This window comes from Odontesthes bonariensis, chromosome 20, assembly GCF_027942865.1.
Source record: "Odontesthes bonariensis isolate fOdoBon6 chromosome 20, fOdoBon6.hap1, whole genome shotgun sequence".
In the NCBI taxonomy this organism is placed as follows: Eukaryota; Metazoa; Chordata; class Actinopteri; order Atheriniformes; family Atherinopsidae; genus Odontesthes; species Odontesthes bonariensis.
In genome coordinates this window covers 3,626,634-3,653,733 of record NC_134525.1, presented here as the reverse complement: position 1 = coordinate 3,653,733, position 27,100 = coordinate 3,626,634, and the positions used below count along the sequence as shown (strand labels likewise).

At 42.4% G+C, this 27,100-nt stretch overlaps 1 protein-coding gene across 1 annotated transcript; it reads left to right on the top strand.

The window, feature by feature from the left end:
• The first annotated feature begins 13,182 nt into the window (after nucleotides 1-13,182).
• On the top strand, nucleotides 13,183-27,099 carry LOC142370384 (uncharacterized). The gene is made up of 17 exons (XM_075452929.1): nucleotides 13,183-13,340; nucleotides 14,468-14,574; nucleotides 14,667-14,806; nucleotides 14,899-15,059; nucleotides 15,162-15,320; nucleotides 15,986-16,436; nucleotides 18,295-18,393; nucleotides 18,931-19,021; nucleotides 19,238-19,464; nucleotides 20,434-20,676; nucleotides 21,955-22,053; nucleotides 22,131-22,324; nucleotides 22,404-22,578; nucleotides 23,901-24,057; nucleotides 24,138-24,291; nucleotides 25,734-25,845; nucleotides 25,936-27,099. Exons 1-17 carry the CDS (start codon nucleotides 13,320-13,322, stop codon nucleotides 26,097-26,099), a joined length of 2,754 nt encoding a protein of 917 aa, XP_075309044.1. The 5' UTR covers nucleotides 13,183-13,319; the 3' UTR covers nucleotides 26,100-27,099.
• The last annotated feature ends 1 nt before the right edge of the window (nucleotide 27,100 follows it).

Sequence of the window (27,100 nt, the reverse complement as noted above, 5' to 3'; positions counted from 1 at the left end):
TCACATTCAAACTCCAACCAATTTTATGAGGTTTGGAAACTGTATTTGAATTACTTGGCTCCCAATGTGTCCTCCATTCTTTTACAGGGATTCTCTGGAAGGTCATAACAACGGGACACATTGTTGTGCACCCATTCTTCTATTTACCCATTTATGTACTTCTTTTTTTACTGTCTTTATCGATACAGATACTGATCGTGTGTAACTGAGTCATTGTGTGTTGCTTGAGTGTTGTGTTGGAGTTTTGTGTTTGTTTATGTTGAAAATTAATAAACGCTTTTTAAAAAAAGGAATGCGTCTCTCTTCACATCACACCTGCGGCCTTAAAGCTTCAAACATCACCTGTGGAACCAGGTTAAAGCACATTAACTGGACTGTATTCTAACAATGCTCCTAATAAACGAGTCGTTTTACTGTCATCTGAGCCGTAAACAGCGCAGATGGGACGAAGCTGCGCGTCTCCAGGACCGTGCGACACCGAGGAGAATAATGAGACTCATTCAATGCAATCATCCTGAGGCTCTTATTTTAGTTCAACAAGGCAAAGAACACACAACACAACTGGGAAAAGAGGACACCATCACTTGACAATGTGCTCTTTCTTCCCAGCCCTCTGAGACCGGCCTAACTGAGCTCCAGTAGCGCCAGGGCGCGGCTCTCCTTCTCCAAACTGCATCCAGAGCCGCTCAGGTTGCATCAGCTGCACAAAAAGTCAAGTCCAGTTCTCACAGAAACACAGCAAAGGCTTGCTGAACTTTTAATAACCGTATTCAGTCTCCTGAGACTCAGACAGAGGCCGGAACAACGCATCCCTCGGGCTCCCACAAACAAAACAAAAGGCCTAAAAAAATAAAATCTCATTCTGCACTCAAATACAACAATCAGCCGTTTATTTATTTCCTGGGAAACGACGTGGATGCGATTACGTTTGCGTGGCCTAAAACACAAACTGAAGAGCTGACATTGAGACTGTAGGTTAATAAAGATGCCAAGTGAGCAAACTCCACAGTTTAAAGATGGTAAATGAGCCTAAAATAGCAGTGTTTAGCTGAAGATTGATATCTATTAGGCTTGTTTATGGACAGAACGGTGGCTGTATTTATGTGCACAGGGAAGGTAAACCAAAACAGAAAACTGAGCCTGTGTTTCAGGGGGAAAAAAATGCTTATTATCAGGCTCCTTTCCTTCCTCCTCTTCTGCATGACCAAGCAATTCACAACAGGAATGTGGAGAAGCTCTGCTCCACTGTTTGAGCTTCCACCCCCCCTTCATGAAACTGTCGTCACGAGTCTGTTCAACTAATATGTTTGACATATTTCTGCAAAGGGAAACAATCAGGGGTGAGACGGGTCCATGTGACAAAAAGGAGCTGAAGCACTTTGGAATTCAATCCTTTTCTTTCTTCCCCCCCTTCAGAGATCGAACTGGGTCAGATGCACCCAGACAAACATTTCAGATTCCACTGCCTCACGAGTTCTTGGCGTGGACCAAACATTACGATCGCTTTCACATCAAAGTAAAAAATACGTCCTCAAAACAAAAAGCCTGGAGTGCACATGGAGACGATACTGGTGAGTCAGCAGAAGAGACATCCTTCCTCTGTCCTGCCACGTCCTGACATCTATCAGCCCTCAATGCAACTCTGGAGCTCTCAATCCGAGCATCTGATAAGTCAAACTAAAGCAAAAGGGACTTATAACTCAATCAAGTTGCCCCAATCATAGAGTAGCTCATGAACTTTCTTATATTTTCTATTTAACGACTTCAATTTTCACTGCTACTATTGGAAGTAATCAATCTGATCGAGTGGCTATGACATGTGGAGTTCCTCAGGGGTCAGTTCTTGGACCCCTTCTGTTCACTCTATACATGCTGCCTCTGGGTCAAATTCTGAAGAACTCTAAAGTCAACTACCACAGCTATGCAGATGACACACAGATATATCTGGCCCTGTCTCCAGATGACTGCAGTCCTATAGAGTCATTGTGCGACTGCTTAGAGCAAGTCAAAAAGTGGATGAACCAAAATTTCCTTCAGTTAAATCAAGAAAAAACTGAGGTCATTGTTTTTGGCAACAAAGAGAAGAGGTTTGCTGTCAGTAAACATCTTGAGTCACTGTCTCTAGAAACTATACACCAAGTCTGGAACCTCGGCGTGCTGATAGACTCAGACCTGAACTTCAACAATCATATCAAATCAGTCACCAAATCAGCCTCTTATCAACTTAAGAACATATCCAGAATTAAGGGTTTCATGTCCCAAACAGATCAGGAGAAGCGGATTCATGCTACTGTAACGGTCTTCTGACTGGACTCCCCCAAAAGAGTCTCAAACAGCTGCAGCTCATTCAGAACGCTGCAGCCCGAGTTTTAACCAGAACAAAGAGATCACATCACATCACCCCAGTTCTCAGGTCTTTACATCGGCTCCCGGTCAGATACAGAATAGATTTTAAAGTTCTGCTGCTCGTCTACAGATCACAGAATGGTTTCGGTCCAGAATACATGAATGACATGCTGGCAGAGTATAAACCCAGCAGAGCTCTGAGATCTGCTGACTCAGGTCAGATAGCAGAGCCCAGAGTTCAAACTGGACCCGGTGAAGCAGCTTTTAGCTGTTATGCTGCTCACAACTGGAACAAACTACCAGCAGAACTGAAATCAGCCCCAACTGTAAGCACTTTTAAATCCAGGTTAAAAACATTTCTCTTTCGGTGTGCTTATGGTTGAGTTTATATATTTCCCCTCTTCTTTGATTGCTTTTAACTGCGTTTTTAATTTTCATTCTATTTTTTTTTCTCTTTAAATTGCTGCTTTATGCTGTTCTTTTAAATGCCTTGTCCTTATGGAAAGCACATTGCGTTGCCTGTGGTATGAAATGCGCTATATAAATAAAGATGCCTTGCCTTGCTAGATAAGACTTTAATCACTTGTTTTTTTATCTCCATCACAGTAAATAAGGCGTCGGGCATCTTAATAACAGTGATTTTCAATTATAATACGTCCCAAATGAGCACAAACCTCCATAAAACACAGCAACGGCGTGGCGTGCCTGTATAACCATCAGAACATCTGCATATTACAGCTCAAGCTCTAAACTGGAGATATTTAGATATACAGAGAACATCTGGCTGCAACACTGTCCTGTATTTTTTCCATCACATATAAAAGGTGTAACTTTATGGAACAAGTGTATTCACGTGACAAACAGCTCTCCCTCCCTACCAGTCTATAAAAAGGAAATTAAAAGATCACCTGTACTCTATGGGACTGTCTTAATACTTTTTCTTTGTTTTGTTTATAGTTGCCATTGCAATTTAGTCTTTTGATTTATTGTAATTGAATTCTTGATTCATGGCTTGATTATTGATTTTTTTATTCTCTCTCATTAATCCATTTGTGGTTTTATCCTGATAAGATACATTTAATTTTGTTTATTTATCTTAATGGTGAGGTTCTCGATAAGCCCTCCCAGCACTGATTCATTGCAGCTTATCATTTATTATCTATATATATATATTTTTTTATTTAATTTATTCTATTTCTTTCTTTTACATGATATACTCTTGTTTGTAATGTTTTATTAAAGTGCAAACAAACAACAATAATAATAATAATAAACTCCCCCACAATAGAGGAATGGAAGGATATAGTTAATGAAGTATACTTAATGGAAAAAAATTACTTTTTTACTTCGCCTACAAATGAACAGATTTAATAAGTTGTGGTCAGAATGGGTCTCCTATGTACAACAGTCACGGCCAGATTTGGTGGAGTTAACAGATTGATAGATTTGGTTTTTGTGGTGGCGTTGTCTTTTTGTTTGTTTTATTTATCTAACTCTTGGGATTTATTTGTTTTGTTTCAGTTTTTCTCATAATCTGATACACAGCTCTACCGTCTAAGGAAAAGGTTGCTCCGTCTCCTGTTCATTTTATTTAATATTTTATTAATTGTTTAAAGAACCCCAGATGTTGATGTAGCAACATACCATGTACATTTCTGTTACATCCCTCTGTTCTTTTTATTTAACAAAAAAAAAAAAAAAAAAAAAAAAAGAGAGCTTCTTATCATCCGTCTGTCTACAGTAAACAGAATCATGGAAAGATTTTGGAGAAATGTCCCAGTTGAACGGCCCTGATCTTTGGGCCCTCAGAGACACGATTCTGTTGTGATTATTGCTGCATGACTGGTTTGTTGCTGCATCCACTAACAGTGTTCCTCACTGGACCCACATGCCCTGCATGTTTTGGATGTTTCCCTCCTCCAGCACACACGATTCAAACAATCAACTCGTCCTCAAGCTCTGCAGTGACCTGATCAGGAGCCATTCATTTGAATCAGGTGTGCTGGAGCACCAACACCAGGTAAAACTCAACCACTCGAAGAAGAACAACGATCTATAAACAAGCTGCAGAGACGCTCCTAATTTATTTTCTAAGGCCAAGCAAATTCAATCCACTCAAACCTGACGCAACATGTGGGCGCTTCCACCTTTCCGAGACACCGATTTACAATGAAAGCTGAAGCTTTGCCCTCCATCTTTGTAGTCTCTTCAAAGCCTTAAAACTAAAAAAAGAAGAATAATAAAAGCTTTGCTGGAAACTCACTTCTTCAACAAAGCCTTAAGTCTGAACTCTGTAAAAAGTGTTTTTAATAGTCTGATGAGTCAAAAACACTTAATGAGTTAAGAGGAAGCTTTGACTAAGAGTGATCTGTGGAACTGTGTCACCAAAGGAGACTCAATGGTCCTCTTGTTCCTCTCAGCTGTGAGTGAATGAATGAATGAATGAATGAATGAGAGGTGAACACACCCCCACACAGCCTTGGTGAGGGCTTCGGCTTGTTACAAGGAAAAAACGAGACAAACATTCGCGTTTAAAATGCGGATTCACTCATCAGCGTGTCCACCACGACTGCTGTCAGGACGCGTCACCGCCGGCGTCACCTCCATTTCCTCAGAAAACCTTTCAGTGACCCCCCACCTCGTTGTCTTACCTGGTCAACGGGACGAGAAACAAAGCCGAGTCATCCCCCGGAGGAAGGGGACAATTGCGTGCATGTGTGGCAGTTAGTGGCTGTCAGTGCCGAGGCTGGTCACAGAAAAGCAGAAGGAGGCAACATGTGTTAATAACCCCAACACACACACACACACACACACACACACACACTAAAAAAAAACACCTTTTAACAAGTGAAACCCCTCTGAAGCCACACAGATTTTTGCTTATTTACTCACCGGTACCTGGTACTCGGCTCAAACTCTCTGAATCACTCCTTGAGCGCGTGTCATCTCCCTGAAATAAACCCGCGCCCACTTCCGGTGAGAAGGTTCAAATTAAAATCATTTGACACATAATAAAGGAGCACCTGTCTCGGTTAGACCTCCAATAAAACACTCCACAATGACTAAATAAATGATTAAATCAAACCGGAACACGTGTCATTGCGATAAAAAACTCATTTCATTTTCCACGCGTCATTCTGTCTTTATTTAGAAGATACGACAATCTAAATCCGCTTTTACTCGAGTCATTTCTGTCACTTTCTCACCCTTTACGCTACGTGGTGATTCCTGCGCATGCGCACAGGATGATCCGTATTCCTGAGAGAAGGCGTCGTTCCGTTATACAGCTCATGGCCTCCAATATGAATAAGAAAAGCACTGAAAATCAGACAGAAGTTGAGTTTCTTCTTTCCACTTTTCCTCACAGATGGAGGAATGCTGCTTTAAAAGCTTCCCGACATGAAACTAAAACAATAAATTAGTTGTTGAGCTTGTAATGTGTGAGAATTCGCTGCATGTTCAGTGGGAAAATGATCATATTTGCTTTTTAAAACAATTTTGTATGGACTTAATGCAGAGCAGCTCATAAGACCAGTGAAGTTTAGGCTAAATCAGACAGGGAATTAGTTTGAAAAAGCTTTTTAATTGATTTTTTTAAGGACTTTTCACCTGGATGACCTACAACCTGCTACAGATGTCATGATATCAGATTTATATCACATAGTTTTCATGACTAAAAGCATCCATGATAACATTACCACGATACCAGTCGAACATTTAGCCATCAAACTTTAATTCATTTGTGTTTTCTTGTGCTTTTTGTCACTTTATTTCTCAGTTTATGTACGCAGGGTTGATTTTTTTTTTTGGGCCACTTAATCACAATCAACGCAGAAAGAAGTTTGGATTTTATCAGTGCCAGTATTTTGCGATAAATACACTATCTATGCCAGATAAAGTCAAGGTCGCACATGACTTTACAGCATGTGCGACCATATCTCTGACTTCACTGTTGCCCTCTCAGCCAGCAGTTGCCCTCGCCTCTTCTTGCTCAACTGATCACAAACACCTGTTCTTCATTTCCCTCAATTAGTCACTTAAACATGCTGCTTCACAGGCGTGAACTCTCACACACACTCACCAATCTTTTTATTGGGAACCTCTCTGAGCTTTAAGGCAACCCAATAAAAAGAGCTCTGCTCTAAATGCTGCTTTTATGAAGCGTTTTGTTTTGGTTCATGTTGTGAAAAAGGTAATAAATCCACTGGGTGTTTGATATTAAGGCCAAAGTTTGGGTGGGAAAGTGTTCCTGTTCATCGTGCACGGATGTTGTAGAGCAGCTGGTTTAACAAGTATCAGTTTAATCATTTATCCAACATCATTATTATCCATTATCCCGTTATCCAAAGGAGGGTTGTTGTCCGAGACTTTGGATGCTTCAGTGTACAGATACAGAGAGACTGACCCCTGCTGGAGGCTTTGACTCTAACTATAGACCTATTAATCATTCATCTCTTTCTTTCTTTCTTTCTTTCTTTCTTTCTTTGATGGATTGTGCATGGGGCCATACAGAGGTGTGAGCAGAATGGCATGTGTGGGGGGGCAGTTAGCTCATCTGGGGGGGCAGAAAACAATACCTGAAAAAAATCGGTGGAAAACCACTACTACAACTTCAAGCATAATAATAATAATAATTAAAATAACAATAATAATAGTAATAATTCAATTCGGTAATGAAAATATGGTCACACTAGCATAAATCATGACCGTCAATTTTGTTAACAGTGTGGAATTTTTTTATTAAGTTTTTTATTTTTATTTTTTTTGTTCAAACGAACCAACTGGAAAGCAGTTTTGATGATTGTTCTGCCCCTTAACCTCTTTGCCATGTTGCAAATATGTCCTATTTTGGAGAGATTTTTAGACCAGGAATTTAGGATGCAATAGCTTTTGTTTTACATGCTCCACATTCTCCATTGAGGGTTTAAATTCAAGTAGATACTTGGGGTAAGACATCCAGCCAACTCCAGCTTTTTATTACCTTCATTAAGTCTACATTTCAGATCATTATATAAAAAAAAAACATCCAAAAATGTGAAAATCGCCTTTTTTTTCAGCAGCAAGGGGTTAAGGTTACGGAGGGGGGGAAACACCATAACAAAAAAATAAATAAAGCAATAAACTTTGAAGATATGTGCTTTTTTAAAATCACCACCTGCATTTATTCTATCAATGCAAGACACAAACAGAGATAATAAATCGTGGCCTTTTTTCTGGCCAGTTTTCTTTGGATGGACAGGGCATTTCTCAGGGGGGCAGGACTTGTTCCTGGGGGGGCAGAATTAGCAATCTGGATATCAAGAAAGAACAAAATCAATGGACATCGAACGGAAGAGGCTTGTGTTTTATTCAAGCGACTAGTAGTTGCTCGTGTTCGTGTGGAATTTGAGTTTTTTAAGTTGATAAAGAACATAGATGTCTTTGTAAGTAAGTGGGGTATTAATGATGTTCTGTGTTCAGCGGATGATACATCTTTAGTTTTTGGTAGTTGTTTTTTATTTTTTTTAACGTTTTTTGTTTTATTGATTACTATTTAATGTATATTTTGGTTTATTGATTGTTATAGTGGGTAATAAAGGTAATTTAAAACTCAAAAACTCTTTCTTTCTTTCTTTCTTTCTTTCTTTCTTTCTTTCTTTCTTTCTTTCTTTCTTTCTTTCTTTCTTTCATACAGTTATCTTAAATATAAATTATGTTAAGTGTGTGGTTTTGTTTTATAATGTTTATCGACTGCTCAGATAAACTATATTCGGTGTAAGTTGCCAAAGTGGCAATAAAGTTGAATACTTTGATAATATTATTCAGAATAGAGGTTGTGTGAGTACATATTATACACTATATAACCAGAAATATTCACTCACCCATCCAAATGATTAAACTCAGGTGTTCCACAGGTGTATAAATCCAAGCACCTCGGCATGCAGACTGCTGTGACAGAATGGGAGGAGCTCAGTGAACTCCAGCGTGGTGTCCTGATAGGATGCCACCTGTGCAACAAGTCCAGTTGTGAAGTTTCCTCGCTGCTAAATATTCCACAGGCGATTGGGAACGACAGCAGCTCAGCCAGGAAGTGGTCGGCCACGTAAAATTACAGAGCGGGGTCAGAGGTCACCAACTTTCTGCAGAGTCGGTCGCTGCAGACCTCCAGACTTCATGTGGCCTTCAGATTAGCTCAAGAACAGAGAGCTTCGTGGAATGGGTTTCCATGGCAACTGCATCCAAGCCATTCATCACCAAGTGCGATGCAAAGCGTCGAATGCAGCGGTGTAAAGCACGCCGCCGCTGGACTCTACAGCAGTGGAGAAGCCTTCTCTGGAGGGAATCACGCTTCTCCATCTGACAATCTGATGGAGGAGTCTGCCAGGGGAACGGTGCTTGTCTGACTGCATTGTGCCAAAGTGTAAAGTTTGGTGGAGGGGGGATCATGGTGTGGGGCTGTTCTTCAGGAGCTGGGCTCGGCCCCTTAGTTCCAGTGAAAGGAACTCTGAATGCTTCAGCAGACCAAGAGATGTTGGACCATTTCATGCTCCCAACTCTGTGGAAACAGTTTGGGGAAACAGTTTGGGGAAACAGTTTGGAGAAACAGTTTGGGGAAACAGTTTGGAGAAACAGTTTGGGGAAACAGTTTGGGGAAACAGTTTGGGGAAACAGTTTGGAGAAACAGTTTGGAGAAACAGTTTGGGGAAACAGTTTGGAGAAACAGTTTGGAGAAACAGTTTGGGGAAACAGTTTGGGGAAACAGTTTGGAGAAACAGTTTGGGGAAACAGTTTGGGGAAACAGTTTGGAGAAACAGTTTGGGGAAACAGTTTGGGGAAACAGTTTGGGGAACAGTTTGGGGAAACAGTTTGGGGAAACAGTTTGGAGAAACAGTTTGGGGAAACAGTTTGGGGAAACAGTTTGGGGAACAGTTTGGGGAAACAGTTTGGGGAAACAGTTTGGAGAAACAGTTTGGAGAAACAGTTTGGGGAAACAGTTTGGAGAAACAGTTTGGAGAAACAGTTTGGGGAAACAGTTTGGAGAAACAGTTTGGAGAAACAGTTTGGAGAAACAGTTTGGGGAAACAGTTTGGGGAAACAGTTTGGGGAACAGTTTGGGGAAACAGTTTGGGGAAACAGTTTGGAGAAACAGTTTGGAGAAACAGTTTGGAGAAACAGTTTGGGGAAACAGTTTGGGGAAACAGTTTGGAGAAACAGTTTGGAGAAACAGTTTGGGGAACAGTTTGGGGAAACAGTTTGGGGAAACAGTTTGGGGAAACAGTTTGGAGAAACAGTTTGGGGAAACAGTTTGGAGAAACAGTTTGGAGAAACAGTTTGGGGAAACAGTTTGGAGAAACAGTTTGGGGAAACAGTTTGGGGAAACAGTTTGTGGAAACAGTTTGGGGAAACAGTTTGGAGAAACAGTTTGGGGAAACAGTTTGGGGAAACAGTTTGGAGAAACAGTTTGGGGAAACAGTTTGGGGAAACAGTTTGGGGAAACAGTTTGGAGAAACAGTTTGGGGAAACAGTTTGGAGAAACAGTTTGGAGAAACAGTTTGGGGAAACAGTTTGGGGAAACAGTTTGGGGAAACAGTTTGGGGAACAGTTTGGGGAAACAGTTTGGGGAAACAGTTTGGAGAAACAGTTTGGGGAAACAGTTTGGGGAAACAGTTTGGGGAACAGTTTGGGGAAACAGTTTGGGGAAACAGTTTGGAGAAACAGTTTGGGGAAACAGTTTGGAGAAACAGTTTGGAGAAACAGTTTGGGGAAACAGTTTGGGGAAACAGTTTGGAGAAACAGTTTGGAGAAACAGTTTGGGGAAACAGTTTGGGGAAACAGTTTGGAGAAACAGTTTGGAGAAACAGTTTGGGGAACAGTTTGGGGAAACAGTTTGGGGAAACAGTTTGGGGAAACAGTTTGGAGAAACAGTTTGGGGAAACAGTTTGTGGAAACAGTTTGGGGAAACAGTTTGGAGAAACAGTTTGGGGAAACAGTTTGGGGAAACAGTTTGTGGAAACAGTTTGGGGAAACAGTTTGGGGAAACAGTTTGGGGAAACAGTTTGGGGAAACAGTTTGGAGAAACAGTTTGGGGAAACAGTTTGGGAAACAGTTTGGAGAAACAGTTTGGGGAAACAGTTTGGGGAAACAGTTTGGGGAAACAGTTTGGGGGAAACAGTTTGGAGAAACAGTTTGGAGAAACAGTTTGGGGAAACAGTTTGGAGAAACAGTTTGGGGAAACAGTTTGGAGAAACAGTTTGGGGAAACAGTTTGGGGAAACAGTTTGGAGAAACAGTTTGGGGAAACAGTTTGGAGAAACAGTTTGGGGAAACAGTTTGGGGAAACAGTTTGTGGAAACAGTTTGGGGAAACAGTTTGGAGAAACAGTTTGGGGAAACAGTTTGGGGAAACAGTTTGGAGAAACAGTTTGTGGAAACAGTTTGGGGAAACAGTTTGGAGAAACAGTTTGGAGAAACAGTTTGGGGAAACAGTTTGGGGAAACAGTTTGGAGAAACAGTTTGGAGAAACAGTTTGGGGAAACAGTTTGGAGAAACAGTTTGGGGAAACAGTTTGGGGAAACAGTTTGGGGAAACAGTTTGGAGAAACAGTTTGGGGAAACAGTTTGGGGAAACAGTTTGGGGAAACAGTTTGGAGAAACAGTTTGGAGAAACAGTTTGGGGAAACAGTTTGGAGAAACAGTTTGGAGAAACAGTTTGGGGAAACAGTTTGGGGAAACAGTTTGGGGAAACAGTTTGGGGAACAGTTTGGGGAAACAGTTTGGGGAAACAGTTTGGAGAAACAGTTTGGGGAAACAGTTTGGGGAAACAGTTTGGGGAACAGTTTGGGGAAACAGTTTGGGGAAACAGTTTGGAGAAACAGTTTGGAGAAACAGTTTGGGGAAACAGTTTGGGGAAACAGTTTGGAGAAACAGTTTGGAGAAACAGTTTGGGGAACAGTTTGGGGAAACAGTTTGGGGAAACAGTTTGGGGAAACAGTTTGGAGAAACAGTTTGGGGAAACAGTTTGTGGAAACAGTTTGGGGAAACAGTTTGGAGAAACAGTTTGGGGAAACAGTTTGGGGAAACAGTTTGTGGAAACAGTTTGGGGAACAGTTTGGGGAAACAGTTTGGGGAAACAGTTTGGGGAAACAGTTTGGGGAAACAGTTTGGGGAAACAGTTTGGAGAAACAGTTTGGGGAAACAGTTTGGGAAACAGTTTGGGGAAACAGTTTGGGGAAACAGTTTGGGGAAACAGTTTGGGGAAACAGTTTGGGGAAACAGTTTGGGGAAACAGTTTGGAGAAACAGTTTGGGGAAACAGTTTGGGGAAACAGTTTGGGGAAACAGTTTGGAGAAACAGTTTGGGGAAACAGTTTGGGGAAACAGTTTGGGGAAACAGTTTGGGGAAACAGTTTGGGGAAACAGTTTGGGGAAACAGTTTGGAGAAACAGTTTGGGGAAACAGTTTGGGAAACAGTTTGGAGAAACAGTTGGGGAAACAGTTTGGGGAAACAGTTTGGGGAAACAGTTTGGGGAAACAGTTTGTGGAAACAGTTTGGGGAAACAGTTTGGAGAAACAGTTTGGAGAAACAGTTTGGGGAAACAGTTTGGAGAAACAGTTTGGGGAAACAGTTTGGGGAAACAGTTTGTGGAAACAGTTTGTGGAAACAGTTTGGGGAAACAGTTTGGAGAAACAGTTTGGGGAAACAGTTTGGAGAAACAGTTTGGGGAAACAGTTTGGAGAAACAGTTTGGGGAAACAGTTTGGGGAAACAGTTTGTGGAAACAGTTTGTGGAAACAGTTTGGGGAAACAGTTTGTGGAAACAGTTTGGGGAAACAGTTTGGGGAAACAGTTTGTGGAAACAGTTTGTGGAAATAGTTTGGGGAAACAGTTTGGGGAACAGTTTGTGGAAACAGTTTGTGGAAATAGTTTGGGGAAACAGTTTGGGGAAACAGTTTGGAGAAACAGTTTGGGGAAACAGTTTGGAGAAACAGTTTGGGGAAACAGTTTGTGGAAACAGTTTGTGGAAATAGTTTGGGGAAACAGTTTGGGGAAACAGTTTGGAGAAACAGTTTGGGGAAACAGTTTGGAGAAACAGTTTGGGGAAACAGTTTGGGGAAACAGTTTGGAGAAACAGTTTGGGGAAACAGTTTGGGGATGGACCCTTCCTGTTCCTACATGACTGCACACCAGAGTACAAAGTAAGGTCCATAAAGACCTGGATGATCCAGTTTGGTGTGAAAGAACTTGACTGGCCTGCAGAGTCCTGACCTCAACCCAATAAAACACCTTTGGGATGACAAAAGGCCTTCTGTCCAACATCAGTGTCATATTAAACCCTATGAATTATGAAATGGGTTTGTTACTTAAGTTTATATGTGTGTAAAGGCAGATGAGCCAATACTTTTGGCTGTACAGTGTATGTTTTAGGGTTTAAAATCCAATGTAAGACTGACTTCTGCTGGAGACTTTCTGCTACTGAAAGGAGAAGATAGACTTATTAAACATTGACACTTTAAATCATTTTTCTTTTTTTTCCTTTCCTGTAGCTTAATTTTAAAAAAAAAACCTGTTTGTTAAAAGCTTCCTATTTCATTGTACTATTTCCAATCATGTTTTATCTCTTTGCTGTTGTAATTAGGTCCACTATCATATATATATATATTTTTTTATTCGCAAGTATTCACTTACCTACAACTTTCACTTTCACCGTCGCTTAACCGTTAATACATTAACCACGCAAATTAATGAGTTAACACTTGATTGGGGGTTAAAGCTGTCAATCATTAAGGAGGAGCCCGGATTGGTCGACCGCTGCCTGCTCTCCGTAGTTTTGATTGGCTGCTTTTTTGTTGACGTTCTGTCCATCTGTAACTCAGAGGGGGAGAGGTCAGTCTAGCTAGCACAGCGGATTGCTCTCTAAACACAAGGAGGAAGTCAACAAAGTTGACAATTACGACCAGTTTCACTCTGATTCTTCTGCAGAAACCTTGAAACAACGGCATGAGTTCTGCTGTCCCCCCGGTAAGCTCAGAAGAACCTATCCGACTGTGACCCGACACAAAATTATTAGCCTGCTAGCTTGGTTAGCTTTATTCTCGCCATCGTTGTTTCTAAGCTAACCGTTAGCTGTTGTGCTAACGTTGTTTGTTGACAGTCCTCATTGTTCCACATAACTCCTTAAGTTGCATGAGCTGCTCCTCAGCCTGTTAGTGTTTATTAAGTACAGATTCACATCCTTTGTTTTCTGTCAGTTAATTTAACCAGACAGACCTGCGTAACTGCTTAAACTTTATGAATTACCATTAACTTAGAGCTGGAGAGTTAAACCTGCAGGGAAACAACGAAGAAAAATGTCAAGCTACAACACGGATAGTGACACAATATCTGTGTCCCTCTGCAGTAAAGAGGGATATATGTTTGAAAATTATGGCATAACCATAAAAAAATTATGGTTTTAATACATCTTTATATAGAGAATAGAACATATTTCATGTCAGCCATTTGTTTATTTATGACTACAAACATATTTAAGGTGCAGTGAATGTGGGCTTTGTGTGCAGATTGTTAACTATAATTTTATGTTACTCATACTCGTATGTGTATGTTATTTCTATTTCTCAGGCTCAAATTTAATTGGACAAATGAAGATGAACACAAAAACTAAGATTAGTCAAAAATCCTTCTGTTTACATGGACTCTAAATAAGGAAATCTGATAAGATGTGTGTTTAAATGCCACCAAACGTTTACCGTAATCGTAATGAAACTCATTTGACATGTAACTAAAGAAGTAGAAACTTTATTGTTAAAAGTTCATTCATTCAGTGAAAGAAAACAGTGAAGGTGGACATAAAGTGTCCTGGTTCTTCCAATAAACTAGCAGGCTTGATGGCTCATAGACCTCCTTCGAGAGTGAAAGTGGACCTTTTCCAGCCCAGTTCTGTGCCTCTTCCTCAGCATGTCTTTCATGAGGATGAAAGTCTGAGGCAAGAACTGATGGAGGACAGTTGTTTTCACTGAATTTACTGAAAAAATGTTGTCACAGTCCTCCAACAAAGTCTGTCATGTCTCTGCCCTTCTGAAATCCGTCATACCACCTCAGTCTTCCCCACCGTTTGGTTAGAGCATGTTCTTGATATTTCCCTGCAGACTATTGGGGAATTATTCCTCACCCTGAGTGAGATGGGTTTCACAGAAGAACAGATCCAGGCGGCTGTACAGGCTGGCCATTTCTCAGTGACAGAGGCAGCTGAGTGGTGAGTGGTCCTCTTCTCCAATCTAATTATTTAATGACATTGTAATGTGTATTTCTGTTAATGCCGTGTGTCCATCTCTTACATCTTTATAGGCTCTTACAGGGTCAGTATTCACGGCACAAGTTGGTCAAACAGCCATCGCAGCCGTCTGAGAATGCTTTTTCTGCTTTCAACCCTCCCAAAGAAGGGGCAGCTGCCTCCACGTCACACCCATCTCCCCCTGACAGCAGAGGTAAAAAAACAAAACTCTATTTGGACCAAAAGTGGTTAATTTAGTGAGCAAAATAACTTCTCTTTTTTTTCTTTCTCTCCTGTTTGTAACAGCTAGCTCGTCTCTGGTTCTGAAGCCGCGAGAATCGTGCGCCCAGTCCACCGATCTGACTCCAGTTGAGTCACGGATCAAACCAGACAAGAGTGACTTTGAAGAGAAAGAAAGACAACGTTTCGCTCAGGAAGCCAGAGCAGAGAGAAGACAAAAGAAACAGGTTCGCAGCGTCGTTCAAAGAGGGAAAAGCTTTAGTCTGTCTGGTGTCTGATCTGTCATTTTAGAGAAGAACCTTTTTATCACGTGTGTTTTGTACTTCCAGGAGCGTGACATGGTGCTGAAGCGGATCGCGGAGGATCGCAGGACCCTGCAGGAGAAAGTGCAGATCAGTGCGGTCCCAGAGACGTCTCCTCCCAGTGACCAAGGGCAGAAACTTGGAGCAAAAATTAAGACGAGTGTAGATAACAACTGCATCCTCATGGTGAGACTATGAAAGACCATTTATCTTAAAGGGATAGTTCGCCTCTTTTTACATGAAGCTGTGTGACATCCCATATCAGCAACATCATTTATGAACATCTTCTTACCCCCTGCTGCGTCCTGTGAGCCGAGTTCCAGCCTCGTTTTGGTGTTGATGAAGGTAGTCCGGCTAGTTGGCTGGGGTTTAAAAAATAAAGCGTTTTGCTTCTCAAAACAATATGCGTTCAAAAGAGTAATACATTTGCATCACAAAATCATTCTCCAGGAAAAAGTCAGACCTCACAATCACTTGGCTCTATTTTCTCTCTACCTTCGTATCACTGCGGGCTGTGTAAACCGTGCAGACCGAAGTGCAGACGGAGCAGTCCTTTGCTTCCAAGCAGTAAACACCGTAACAGATGCAGCTATCAGCAGGAGGCTGAACGCATTGATATGAAGGTAGAGAGAAATAGTGCCAAGCGATTGTGAGGTCTGAATTTTTCTGGATGAACGATTTTGTTCGGCTCACTCGACTCACAGGACGCAGCAGGGGGTAAGAAGATGTTCATAAATGATGTTGCTGACATGGGATGTCATACAGCTTCATGTCAAAAGAGACGAACTATCCCTTTAATTAGGTTCACGTTTGCAGGTATTTAAACGTGATGAATCTGTGTGTTGCTGCAGATTCGGCTGCCATCCGGTGAGTCCATGCGTGAGCGCTTCTCAGCTGACGCCCCCCTGCGCAGCGTCGTGGAGCACATCACCGGGCGGCACCCCTCCCTACCCTCCTTCTCTCTCCTTCAGGGTTACCCGCGGAAACGCTTCGGGGAGGCCGAGCTGGCGTGTTCACTGCGCTCTCTGGGCCTCACGCCTAACGCCGCCCTCTGTATTCAAACCACTCCTCCAGAAATGCCCCAAGATCCGCCACATCCTGTCGATCCCCCTCCAACGGGTCAGGATGAGCCGTCTCCGTGTGTTTTGCCTCCTCAGCCACAAATACCGGTTCAGGAGGGGGCAGGAGGGCCGGACCCTGCTTTACCACCCTTACTACCTAACCAGCTGTGGGAGGAAGCAATGAATTATGCAGGGATACCTGAAGCTGGTCCCTCTCTGTCTTCACCTTTTCACTTCTGGGGTAATTATTAATCACATTCATAAGCAATTAACTTTTTCATCAGCCTTTCATCGTGTGAACGTTTCGTTATTGTTCAGAGCTTACACAACTTATTTGAGGATAAAGTGGAAGGAGGTCAGTGGCAACTTTAGCCAGTTTTACCCTCTCTAAACTGACTTCGGTATCCAGCGGCAACGAGAGGCTGTTTCTCTTTATGTCACCTGCATCTGGGAAAAGAAAGGACACTTGAACACTAAAGTCCAACTGCCAGCGAAGAGGCACAATATGCGACTGTGAATATCTGCTTGTGTCACTCACAGCCCACGCATAAGGAACAAGGAACGGCCACAACGCCTCCCAGGAGCAACCGTTGACATTTAAAAACACCTTCAGGTCACTCACAGGATGAAGATGCGGATAAAAACCTGACAGCGTGCTTCCCTCGGAGATGATGTGGTTTAAATGCTGATTAGTTGAGAGATTGTTTGAGCTGGAATGGGGGTGACACCAAAAAACACGATGAACCACAAAACAGATGCTCTCCGTCGCCTTTCCCGGACGACCATAAATCAGGCTTTAAGGACCAACAACAGCACCAATACGATCGAGAGTAGTTTGATCCACATGTCCACAAGCAGGAAGGTGGAGTTGAACCATCCAACAATGCCTTCATCCAAGTTACTTTAGAAGCCACGCCCACTTACCAGTGGAACTGGACATGAGTGAAGTTGGATGTCAGACTGCCTGCAAGTGGCAGAAAAGTGCTACAACACATAGTTGTAAAAACAAGTTTAGAGCATTAGACTCCAGCATTTAGCCCAAAAAGATCTCCCCTCATTGTGTATTTTTCAAATTCAACTCTTGAGCTTAATCAGGTCCCCAAAAGTACAGCTGAAGTAGGTTTAATAGATGTGACGGATGGTTTATAAGAGACTGAGAGCTTACAGACTCCAGAGATACTATGACAACTGGTTCTGATAATATAACCATGTGAATAATTTTATTTTATTTTAGTTATTTGCTGCGACGAGCTGCTCCAGTTACCCTTGAACATGCTGCTGTTGCCCCTGAGAACAAACCAATCAGAGGCATGAATCACAACTCAGTGATCGGCCTGAAACATTTCAAGGTCTGAGGTTGGATCTTCCATGTGGAAACGAGCTGTGTAACAGCTTTTTTTTCGTGAACTCTCTCTCTGCTCCTGTAACGTTATTCTTCTTTCAGGTTTGAAATTTTGTGTGAATTTAAAGGGACAGTTCGCCTCTTCTGACATGAAGCTGTATGACATCCCATATCAGCAACATCATTTCTGAACATCTTCTTACCCCCTGCTGCGTCCTGTGAGCAGAGTTCCAGCCTCGTTTTGGTGTTGATGAAGGTAGTCCGGCTAGTTGGCTGGGGCTTAAAAAATAAAGCGTTTTGCTTCTCAAAACAATATGCGTTCAACAGAGTAATACATTTGCATCACAAAATCGTTCTCCAGGAAAAAGTCAGACCTCACAATCTCTTGGCCCTATTTTCTCTCCCTTCATATCACTGCCTGCTGTGCAGACCGAGCAGCAAACACCGTAACAGGCGCGGCTGTCACCAGACTTTTTCCTAGAGAACCATTTTGTGATGCAAATGTATTACTCTGTTGAACGCATATTGTTTTGAGAAGCAAAACGCTTTATTTTTTAAACCCCAGCCAACTAGCCGGACTACCTTCGCCAACACCAAAACGAGGCTGGAACTCTGCTCACAGGACGCAGCAGGGGGTAAGAACATGTTCATAAATGATGTCGCTGATATGGGATGTCATACAGCTTCATGTCAAAAGAGGCGAACTATCCCTTTAACGGTTGCCGAGTCACTGGCTGACATTCCTGGTGTTTGACAGGGCAAGGCCAGAAGCTGGTTCCTGGCAACGCTGAGGATCCTGTTATAGAAGTCGATGAGGAGCAAGGAGGAGAGCAGGAGCTGCCAGCCGTGCTTAATGGTACTACTAAAGAAACTTCATTTCTCCTTTGACCTACATTTTGATGGCCCCCCCCTGCTCACACCCCTCTGTTTTCATGTGTTTCCATTCTTCATCCAACCTCCAAGCTTCCCTTCTGTTTTACATTCTACATTACACAAGTGTTCTTAGACGACTTGCCCTGGAAATGTGTTTCATATTTAGAAGAGTTTAGGATTTGGAAATATGTGTGTGATCCCCCCCCCCCCCGTCTGTCAAAACTACAGTATACTGGGTCAGCTCGACTCTAAACTGAGTTCCCTGAGTTCCTATGGATGGCCAGCCAATCGTTTTCAGTATTTCACAGCATGTGGTTGGATCTCCCAGTCAAACTTAGTCCGAGAAGAATCATAAATGTTAATTATTAGAGGTGTGGCTCTTTTCTTTCAGGGAAAAACGTTTGAGTTTTTTTTTTTTTTCATTAACAATGCTGTGAATCTCTAATATCTAGAGTTTAAGCCCGCTGGTGTTCGACTAATTGTGCGGATTATGGTTATCACTCGTGCTTGTTTTCCACAGGAATGCCCAGGCTGCCTTACTTTCCGGAGAACAGGATTCGAGGAGGATTTGAGCCACGACACCACTGGCCAGAGCAAGGCAATCGACTCAGGTGGGAGCCCATCACTAAACAGCAGGTTGGGTTGGGTAACAGTTTTCTATACACAATGCAGATGGACTGAAATATGGCCGAGGAAACTGGAGTTAATGGTTGTTTATCCTTATATCTAAAATGTTTGTCTAAATTTATGTTTTAAACCTTTTATATGAACTGTAAAAGCTCCGGTTTGTGTCTCACCTCCACTCAAACTCCATGTTTGTGCCTCAGAGATGCACCAGAGGAGGAGGCGGCAGCAGCTCCTGAGGAGTCCGGGGCTCCAGTTGCACCTGGAGCTGCAGGGCTGGCTGCAGTGGAGCGTCTTCAAAGAGCTGCACAGCAGGAGGACCACAGCGCCTCCCAGGGACAACCGTCGCCACCTAAAAGACCCTTCAGGACACCAAACGTGCCGTCCCTATGTGCCTTGGCCACCCGTGCAACAGTCCACCTGATGACCGGTGAGAGACTTTAAGAGAATGTTCATTTCTAACACTTTAGGCAAGTGTGTGCCAAGTTTCATGACCTTGCGATGATGAGAAGGCTTTCAAACCACAAACGCCATCACACGATTTTCACCACCTGGCCACGCCCACACCGTTCAGAGTTTGGAAAGGTTTCTCAAGATTTCTTCCCCCCATGTCTTAAGAGTAACCTGGCCAAGTTTGAAGCTTGTAGCCTTAAATCTGTAGCGAGGTGTGAAAAAAAACAAGACGTTTCCAACCACCAGCAGGTGGCGCTATAGGTGGATGTCACTATGATAATATGTACGCGTTCAGGCTGGGTCCAGCATTCACCGTATGAAGTTTGGGACAGATTGGATAATGTATGTGGGAGTTATAAGCGACTTAATTTTTTGTGGCAAGTGATGGCAAGTCATCCAACTTTGAGGCGTCGCCACGGCTACGCCCTTTAAGTTTTGAAAAAGTTGCCCATGATTTTTTTTCCCCCCATGTCTTAAGAGTAACCTGGCCAAGTTTGAAGTCTGTAGCATTAAATATGTAGGAGGAGTTCGATCATATGCAAGGCGTGGAATCGGGCAAAAATGGCACGAAAACGCACCTTCCATCCAAAATGGCCGCCTTCCTGTGGACGTGGGACCATGGTGGCAAGAGACTTTTTTGTGCGTCTGGGCATGATGAATGAGTGTACCGAATTTCGTCGTCCCACGCGAAACTAACCCCAATGCGGGGACCATTTTTAAGCATCGTAGGGGGCGCTACAGAGTCAATGAGCGACTCCCAAAAATATAAAGTTTAGATTCTTTCATGTCGTCGACTGGCAGGTGGCGCTCGCAAAATTTCAAGAGTTTTCGAGCACCTTTTGCAAATAATAAGAACAAACCTTACAGATACAATAGGGTCCTTGCAGTTTCACTGCTCGGTCCCTAAATATCTCATTCTTTGTTGCGTTTCTCTGAACTCTTCCAGCTCCCAGCATGCAGTACAGCAGCAGCCTGGCAGGCCTGACCCCGGAGCTGGCAGAGCTTCTGCTCAACCACATGTCCCGGGAGAGGCTGCTGCGTCCACGCACCCTGGAGCTCTTCTTCGGCTGCCCCCTGCAGCAGTTTGTCCTAAACTGCTACCCTTACTCCACCAATGAGCTCCTGCGGCAGCTGCGTGCTTTCACAGCGCTGAAGCACCTGAGCCTGGTCAACTCGCCTCTCATCACAGGTAAAAAACGTGGACACCAGAATGTAGTTTGTAGTATGATGACACTTTATCTTATTTTATCTTATTCGATTTTGTTGTATTTTATTGCTTTCAGAATCAGAAAAAACTTTATTTATCCCCGAAGGGCAATTAGAAGGGCGAAGAGCGGTCCATTAAAAGAAGAACAAGAAAATGGAATCGTAAAGAAAATAAAACACAGAAGGGGGTGACAAAAAATAAAAAATAAATAATGAAAAAATAAATAAATAAAATAAAAAATAAAAATAAAAATAAAATAAAAATAAATAAAAAATGAAATAAAATAAAAATTTTAGCAAATAAATAAAATAAGGCGTCGATTATATTAAAATGACAATGTAATTAAAGTGACAATAAAAAATTTATAAAAAATAAAAAAATTCACTGTTCTTTTATTGTTTTTATTTGTTTTTACTTATTCTTCTCTTTATTTATTACCTGCCGTAAAGCACTTTGGTACACCGTAAGGATTGTCTGTAAAGGGCTGTATAAACAGAGCTGGCCCAAGGCATATGCCAACTATGTGGCCGCTTAGGGCCCCCACGCCACCAGGGGGCCCCAGAGAGCACCGAGACGTTGTGATAAAAAAGTAAATATATACATGAAATTAAAATAATATTGAATAATTTAAAAAAAATACTAATTTTTTAGTATTTTTGACAAAATACTAATACTAGGTTAATTTATGCCTCCTGTTGGCTGCTGCCACCGTTGGGCAAAATTATTTAAGTATTGTATTTATTATTTAAGTATTTAATTTTGATTACAACTTTATTTTTCTGTAAAATAATGTGAATGCCATTTGATTCTATTTTGGATTTGGATATTGAACATTTTGCACACCACTGCACATCTGAAAGAAATTAAACTATTTAACGTGTTTACTATAAACGCAGTCTCCAGCCTGCTGATGTTACTTTCAAATAGTTAAATTAATGAGCCATACTTATACATCACTCTTTATGTAGAAGTTAATTAAACCATATTTATGAGTTTGCTATCCCTTTAAGGTTAAAAACAAGAATGACACCTGTATAAAGATGATTACAAATAATGCTAATGATTGTGGGTCCGTTACACACATAACAGTGTAGCCTGTGGAATAATGAGGCATCTGGAGCTGAGGTGATGGTAGGGGGGGCCCAAATAAAATTCTGCTTAAGGCCCCATAAAGGCTTGGGCCGGTCCTGTGTATAAATAAAGTACATTTACATTTACATAAACTTTTGCAGAGTATTTTATCATCTGCTCCTTCTCCAGACTCTGGCTTGTCCATCCTGTCCAACTTGGTCAAACTCCAGTACCTCAACCTGGCTTCCTGTAGCAAACTGACCGACTCCTGCCTGCAGCACATCACAGGTTGGGAACGAGCCTCACGCCGTGCACGAGTATTTCGATCCTTTATCAACCTGCTTCTTTCTTCTTGCTTCTTCAAGGTTTGAAGGGCCTGTGTTTCCTGTCCCTGGATCAGACCAAAGTGACGGATGCTGGGATGGTGCCGTATCTCCGGTCGGCTCCGTCCTGCCTCTCGCAGCTCAGTCTCAACCAGACGGCAGTGACGGAGGCCACGCTGGCAGTCCTCTCCACGTGTGTGCCGCAGCTGCGACTTCTCAGCATCAAGCAAACAAAGGTTTGTTCGCACCGGTTTTTGGCTCCCTGATACTTTTAAGAGTCGTTATAAACACAGTTGTGGGATTTTTGTGCACCAGGTTAAGGACGTGACGGCCCTGGCGGAGATGTCCAGTCTGCAGACTCTTAATCTGGATGGGACGGGTGTGACGGAGGTGTTTCTGGAGAGCCTCGGCACCCACCCTGCCCTGTCCTCTCTCAGTTTGGGGGGAATCCCTGTACTGGACGGCAATCACACCCTTCAGATCATCTCAGGTTTGTAAATGGAAAGGAGTGTCAGAAAATGACCGGACAGGCGGGGGCAAAGGAAAGGAAACTACACTGGAAAAAAATAAGTGAAAAAAACAACAAATACGAGACGTTTTTGCTTGAAATAAGCAAATAAATCTGCCAATGGAACCAGTGAAAATCGGTTTGTCAAGATTTCTTGAAATAAAATGTGATATTTAGGACTTTTGAGATAAAAGTGATCTTGAAATTAGCTTAAAAACCTCTACAAATATCAAAAAAGCTTGTTTCATATGATATGTGACTCAAAACAATTTGTTTTCAAGACTTTTTCATTTAACAAGATATTCCAGATGTATTGTCTTCAAACAAGTCCCTATATCTGGCTGAAATGGTGCTTGTTAGGCAGTTGTGTCTTATATTAAGTGTAATGAGATATTTTGACTAGAAATGAGACAAATATACTTGGCAAGACTTTGATTTTTTCCAGTGTAGAAAGAGCTGTTCCTGTGAAACAGCAGTGAGAATGCTTATGAGCTGAATGGGGATAGCTGACCATGCTAAAAAAGCTGAAAATAGTTCAACTTTAGCAGTAAAAACTGTTGCTGAGGTATTGGTTGAAGGAATTTTGTGATTTTTGTGTGAACTACCAAACTTAACATTGGAGTTAGTCAGAGAATTTGAGAGGTTGATCTCGGTTGAAGGCTCATAGCTGAAATTCTGTAAATGTGAGCTCTTTAGTAGTTACATTGGCTGAAAGAGGACAAATGTTCCTACATTTTAAGGTATAATTTATTTCTCTAAGTTAAACTGTAAGAAAGTTAGAGGAATTTGTTTGAAAAAAATGAAAAATTTGAAACTTATCAGCACGCACTCAACTGTGTGCTCATTCATAAAAATCAAGAAGGAGCAAAATGTTCATGTTTTTCATTTCAAAATTGGCTGAAGATTTGAAAAAGCTGAAACAGTTGGTAATAGCTGAATGTCTTGTGACCCATTTAAAGTTTGAATGGTGTCTCTAGCTGAAAGCATGCAGGAGTAGTTAGGTTGGAAAGAGGGAGATGATTTGGAAGAGCTGAAAGCAGTTTCCATTCATTTGAATGACGGGAAAATTTGAATAAAAGTAGAATATCTTAAAAAGTGTAAAAGTTAAAAACGCCAAACATGATGGCAGGAATCTGCTGAAAGAGCTGAACGTTTTGATACCAAAATTGTAGAAATAGCTGAAAGTATGCAGGAGTAGTTAGGTGCCGAAAACTGGCGGAATAATAATAATAAAGAGAAACAGGAACTTAATAGTGAGAATGCCTTAAAGCATTCTCACCATGAGGTTGTTTTTTTTCCCCCAGGCCTAAAGTTGACACATCTCACCCTCCCCGGACGCCACACTGTGACAGACAGCGGGCTGGCGTTCCTCTCTCGGCTGTCCCTGCTGTCAGAGCTGGACCTGACGGACTACACGCAGGTCACGGATCAGGGCGTCGCCCAGCTCTCCACCATGACCAGGTCGTTCCCACGCCCACCCAGCTGCTGTTCATGACCACAAACAGGGATTCTGACAGGAGCTTTGTGTGCGCTCTGTGTAGGTTAAAGAATCTGTCGCTTAGCAACACCCAGGTGACGGACGCGGGGCTGCCGTCTCTGCGTGGCCTGCAGGAGCTGCAGGAGCTGTGCTTGGACCGGACCGCAGTCACCAGCCGAGGAGTGGCCGAACTCATCGCCTGCCTGCCGCACCTTCAGGTTGTTTCACTGCGGATGTCTCTGTATTCGCTTCTCTTAGTTTGTATATGTTAGTGTTTCAGTTAAAGGGACAGTTCGCCTCTTTTGACATGAAGCTGTATGACATCCCATATTAGCAACATCATTTCTGAACATTTTCTTACCCCGTGCTGCGTCCTGTGAGCAGAGTTCCAGCCTCGTTTTGGCGTTACATTACATTACGCTCATTCTGCAGACGCTTTTATCCAAAGCGACTTACAATAAGTGTGTTCCACATCGGTAGGCAAAAAAACTTCAGGTCACAAGAAATCAGAAGTGCATTTCCTTCCAAAACCAAACAGCTAAGAGCATAACTAGTGCTAGAGTAAGTGCGGTAAGTTAGGTACCGAGACAAATGGGAGGACAATTTAGGAAATGTTGATGAAGGTAGTCCGGCTAGTTGGCTGGGGTTTAAAAAATAAAGCGTTTTGCTTCTCAAAACAATATGCGTTCAACAGAGTAATACATTTACATCACAAAATGGTTCAGCAGGAAAAAGTCAGACCTCACAATCGCTTGGCGCTATTTTTTGCCTCCCTTCATATCACTGCGTTCAGCCACCTACACTGGAAAAAATGCCCCTCCAAAAATAAGTAAAAAAAACAAAAAATACAAGACTTTTTGCTTGAAATAAGCAAAAAAATCTGCCAATGGAACTAGTGAAAATCGGCTTGTCAAGATTTCTTGAAATAAGATGTGATATTTAGGACTTTTGAGTTAAAAGTGATCTTGAAATTAGCTTAAAAACCTCTTCAAATGTATAAAAAAAAAGCTTGTTTCATGTGAAATATGACTCAAAACAATTTGTTTTCAAGACTTTTTTCATTTAACAAGATATTCCAGATGTATTGTCTTCAAACAAGTCCCTATATCTGGCTGAAATAGTACTTGTTAGGCAGTTGTGTCTTATATTAAGTGTAATGAGATACTCAATGAGAAAGATATACTTGGTAAGACTTTAATTTTTTTCCAGTGTAGCGATAGCCGCGCCTGTTACGGTGTTTGCTGCTCGGTCTGCACTTCGGTCTACACAGCAGGCAGTGATACGAAGGGCGAGAAAATAGGGCCAAGCGATTGTGAGGTCTGACTTTTTCTGGATGGACGATTTTGTGATGCAAATGTATTACTCTGTTGAACGCATATTGTTTTGAGAAGCAAAACGCTTTATTTTTTAAACCCCAGCCAACTAGCCGGACTACCTTCATCAACACCAAAACGAGGCTGGAACTCTGCTCACAGGACGCAGCAGGGGGTAAGAAGATGTTCAGAAATGATGTTGCTGATATGGGATGTCATACAGCTTCATGTCAAAAGAGGCGAACTATCCCTTTAAATTTAACGTGTCTGTGCAGATATTTACCTGATTGATAAAAGTGTTTCAATGGAAAGTTGATCTTTATGCTTTACGATCGATCGTTTTCCAGGTGTTGGGGTTAGCCAGCACACAGGTGGGAGACACCGTGGTGAGGAAGGGTCTCATCCGCTGTCACCAGCTCGTTAAGCTTAATCTGAGCCGCACCCGGATCACCGACCACGGTAAAACGGTTAAACTGCTCACCGGTCTTTGAACGTCTTTGCCTGCTCGGATGAACAACCCCGGTGTTCCATCTCTGACTTTTCCCTCAGGTCTGAAGTACCTGAAACACATGCATCTGGCTCAGGTGAACCTGGACGGCACCGGCGTGAGTCTGATGGGCATCGCCACCCTCCTCTCTGTGACGAACATCAGCAGCATCCGGGCCAGTAACACCCGCTCCATTCCCCCGGACGACGTCTCAGACGAGGAGTGAGAGGCTCGGTAGCTCCGTTCGGTCCAGATGTGCCCCGTCCAAGCATGGCTGCTGACCTCTTTAGCCCCCACCACCACTAACCCCGAGATGTGCTGCCACCAGGACCATCTGAGGTGTAACACTCCTACTGCAGCTCGTGCCACTAATCCGACACTCACGCACGCCAAGTTGGAACCTTAAATGAGAGCTTAACAACTGCTCCATTCATGAAGTTTACACTCGGCTTGTAGAATTAATCGGTATTTACTCGCAGCCTGTTGTCTCTGGAAAACTCGCGACAACTTTTGTTTTCTTGGCTTTTAAACGCTTCGTGTGCAGGCTTACAGGCTGGAGCGCCCTGGCACACGTATACTCGATGTTCACGTACCACATAGCATGCATCCGTGGACTGTAACGGTCAAACAGACACAACTAGAAACTTAACGAAAATCTAAATGGTTGCTGAGAATGTTTTCCCATTAACTACCTGTCACCTGCACTGAAGGTAATGCTTAAATCCGTCATTAACCTTTAGTCGGTTACCATCTTGGGTGTCAGTTTTTTCTTCATCGTTAGCTTAAAGTGTTTAATTTTGCTCTCTGCATTTGGAAAACACTCCTGCCGGTCCACTGAATGTTGAGCTTGGGCCCCGATCGAGGCAGATGCCAGACCCGAGCCTGTTTTTGTGGCCATCACGTCGAGTTGCTGTCCTTTAATTGCATCCTGGTGATGCGCTGCCCATGGTTTTATGTTTTAAAAGTGATCATCTCATCCTGTAAATGGCAGTTTTTTGGAGCGCTCGTCCCTAGGATCGAGCAGAATTTAATGTAGTGGCTGTAACGTTGTTGGACCTATGCAGCCGGATGGCTCAGGAAACAGGACCCAAAGAAACTTCTTTAATCATTTAAAGGCTTTTCCTCATTGTTTACAGAATTGTAAAATAGTTTATTTTCCCTTAAACCGTTTGACTTTTGAATAAAAGCATCATCCACTACCATTAATAAAGTCTTCATGATTTAAAC

Excerpts from the sequence above, each read along its gene's own strand:
- LOC142370384 (XM_075452929.1), top strand. The coding sequence starts at position 13,320 with ATGAGTTCTGCTGTCCCCCCG. Across the intron at positions 14,807-14,898 it reads ATCTCCCCCTGACAGCAGAG|CTAGCTCGTCTCTGGTTCTG; the intron begins GTAAAAAAACAA and ends TGTTTGTAACAG. Across the intron at positions 22,054-22,130 it reads CTGCCTGCAGCACATCACAG|GTTTGAAGGGCCTGTGTTTC; the intron begins GTTGGGAACGAG and ends TGCTTCTTCAAG.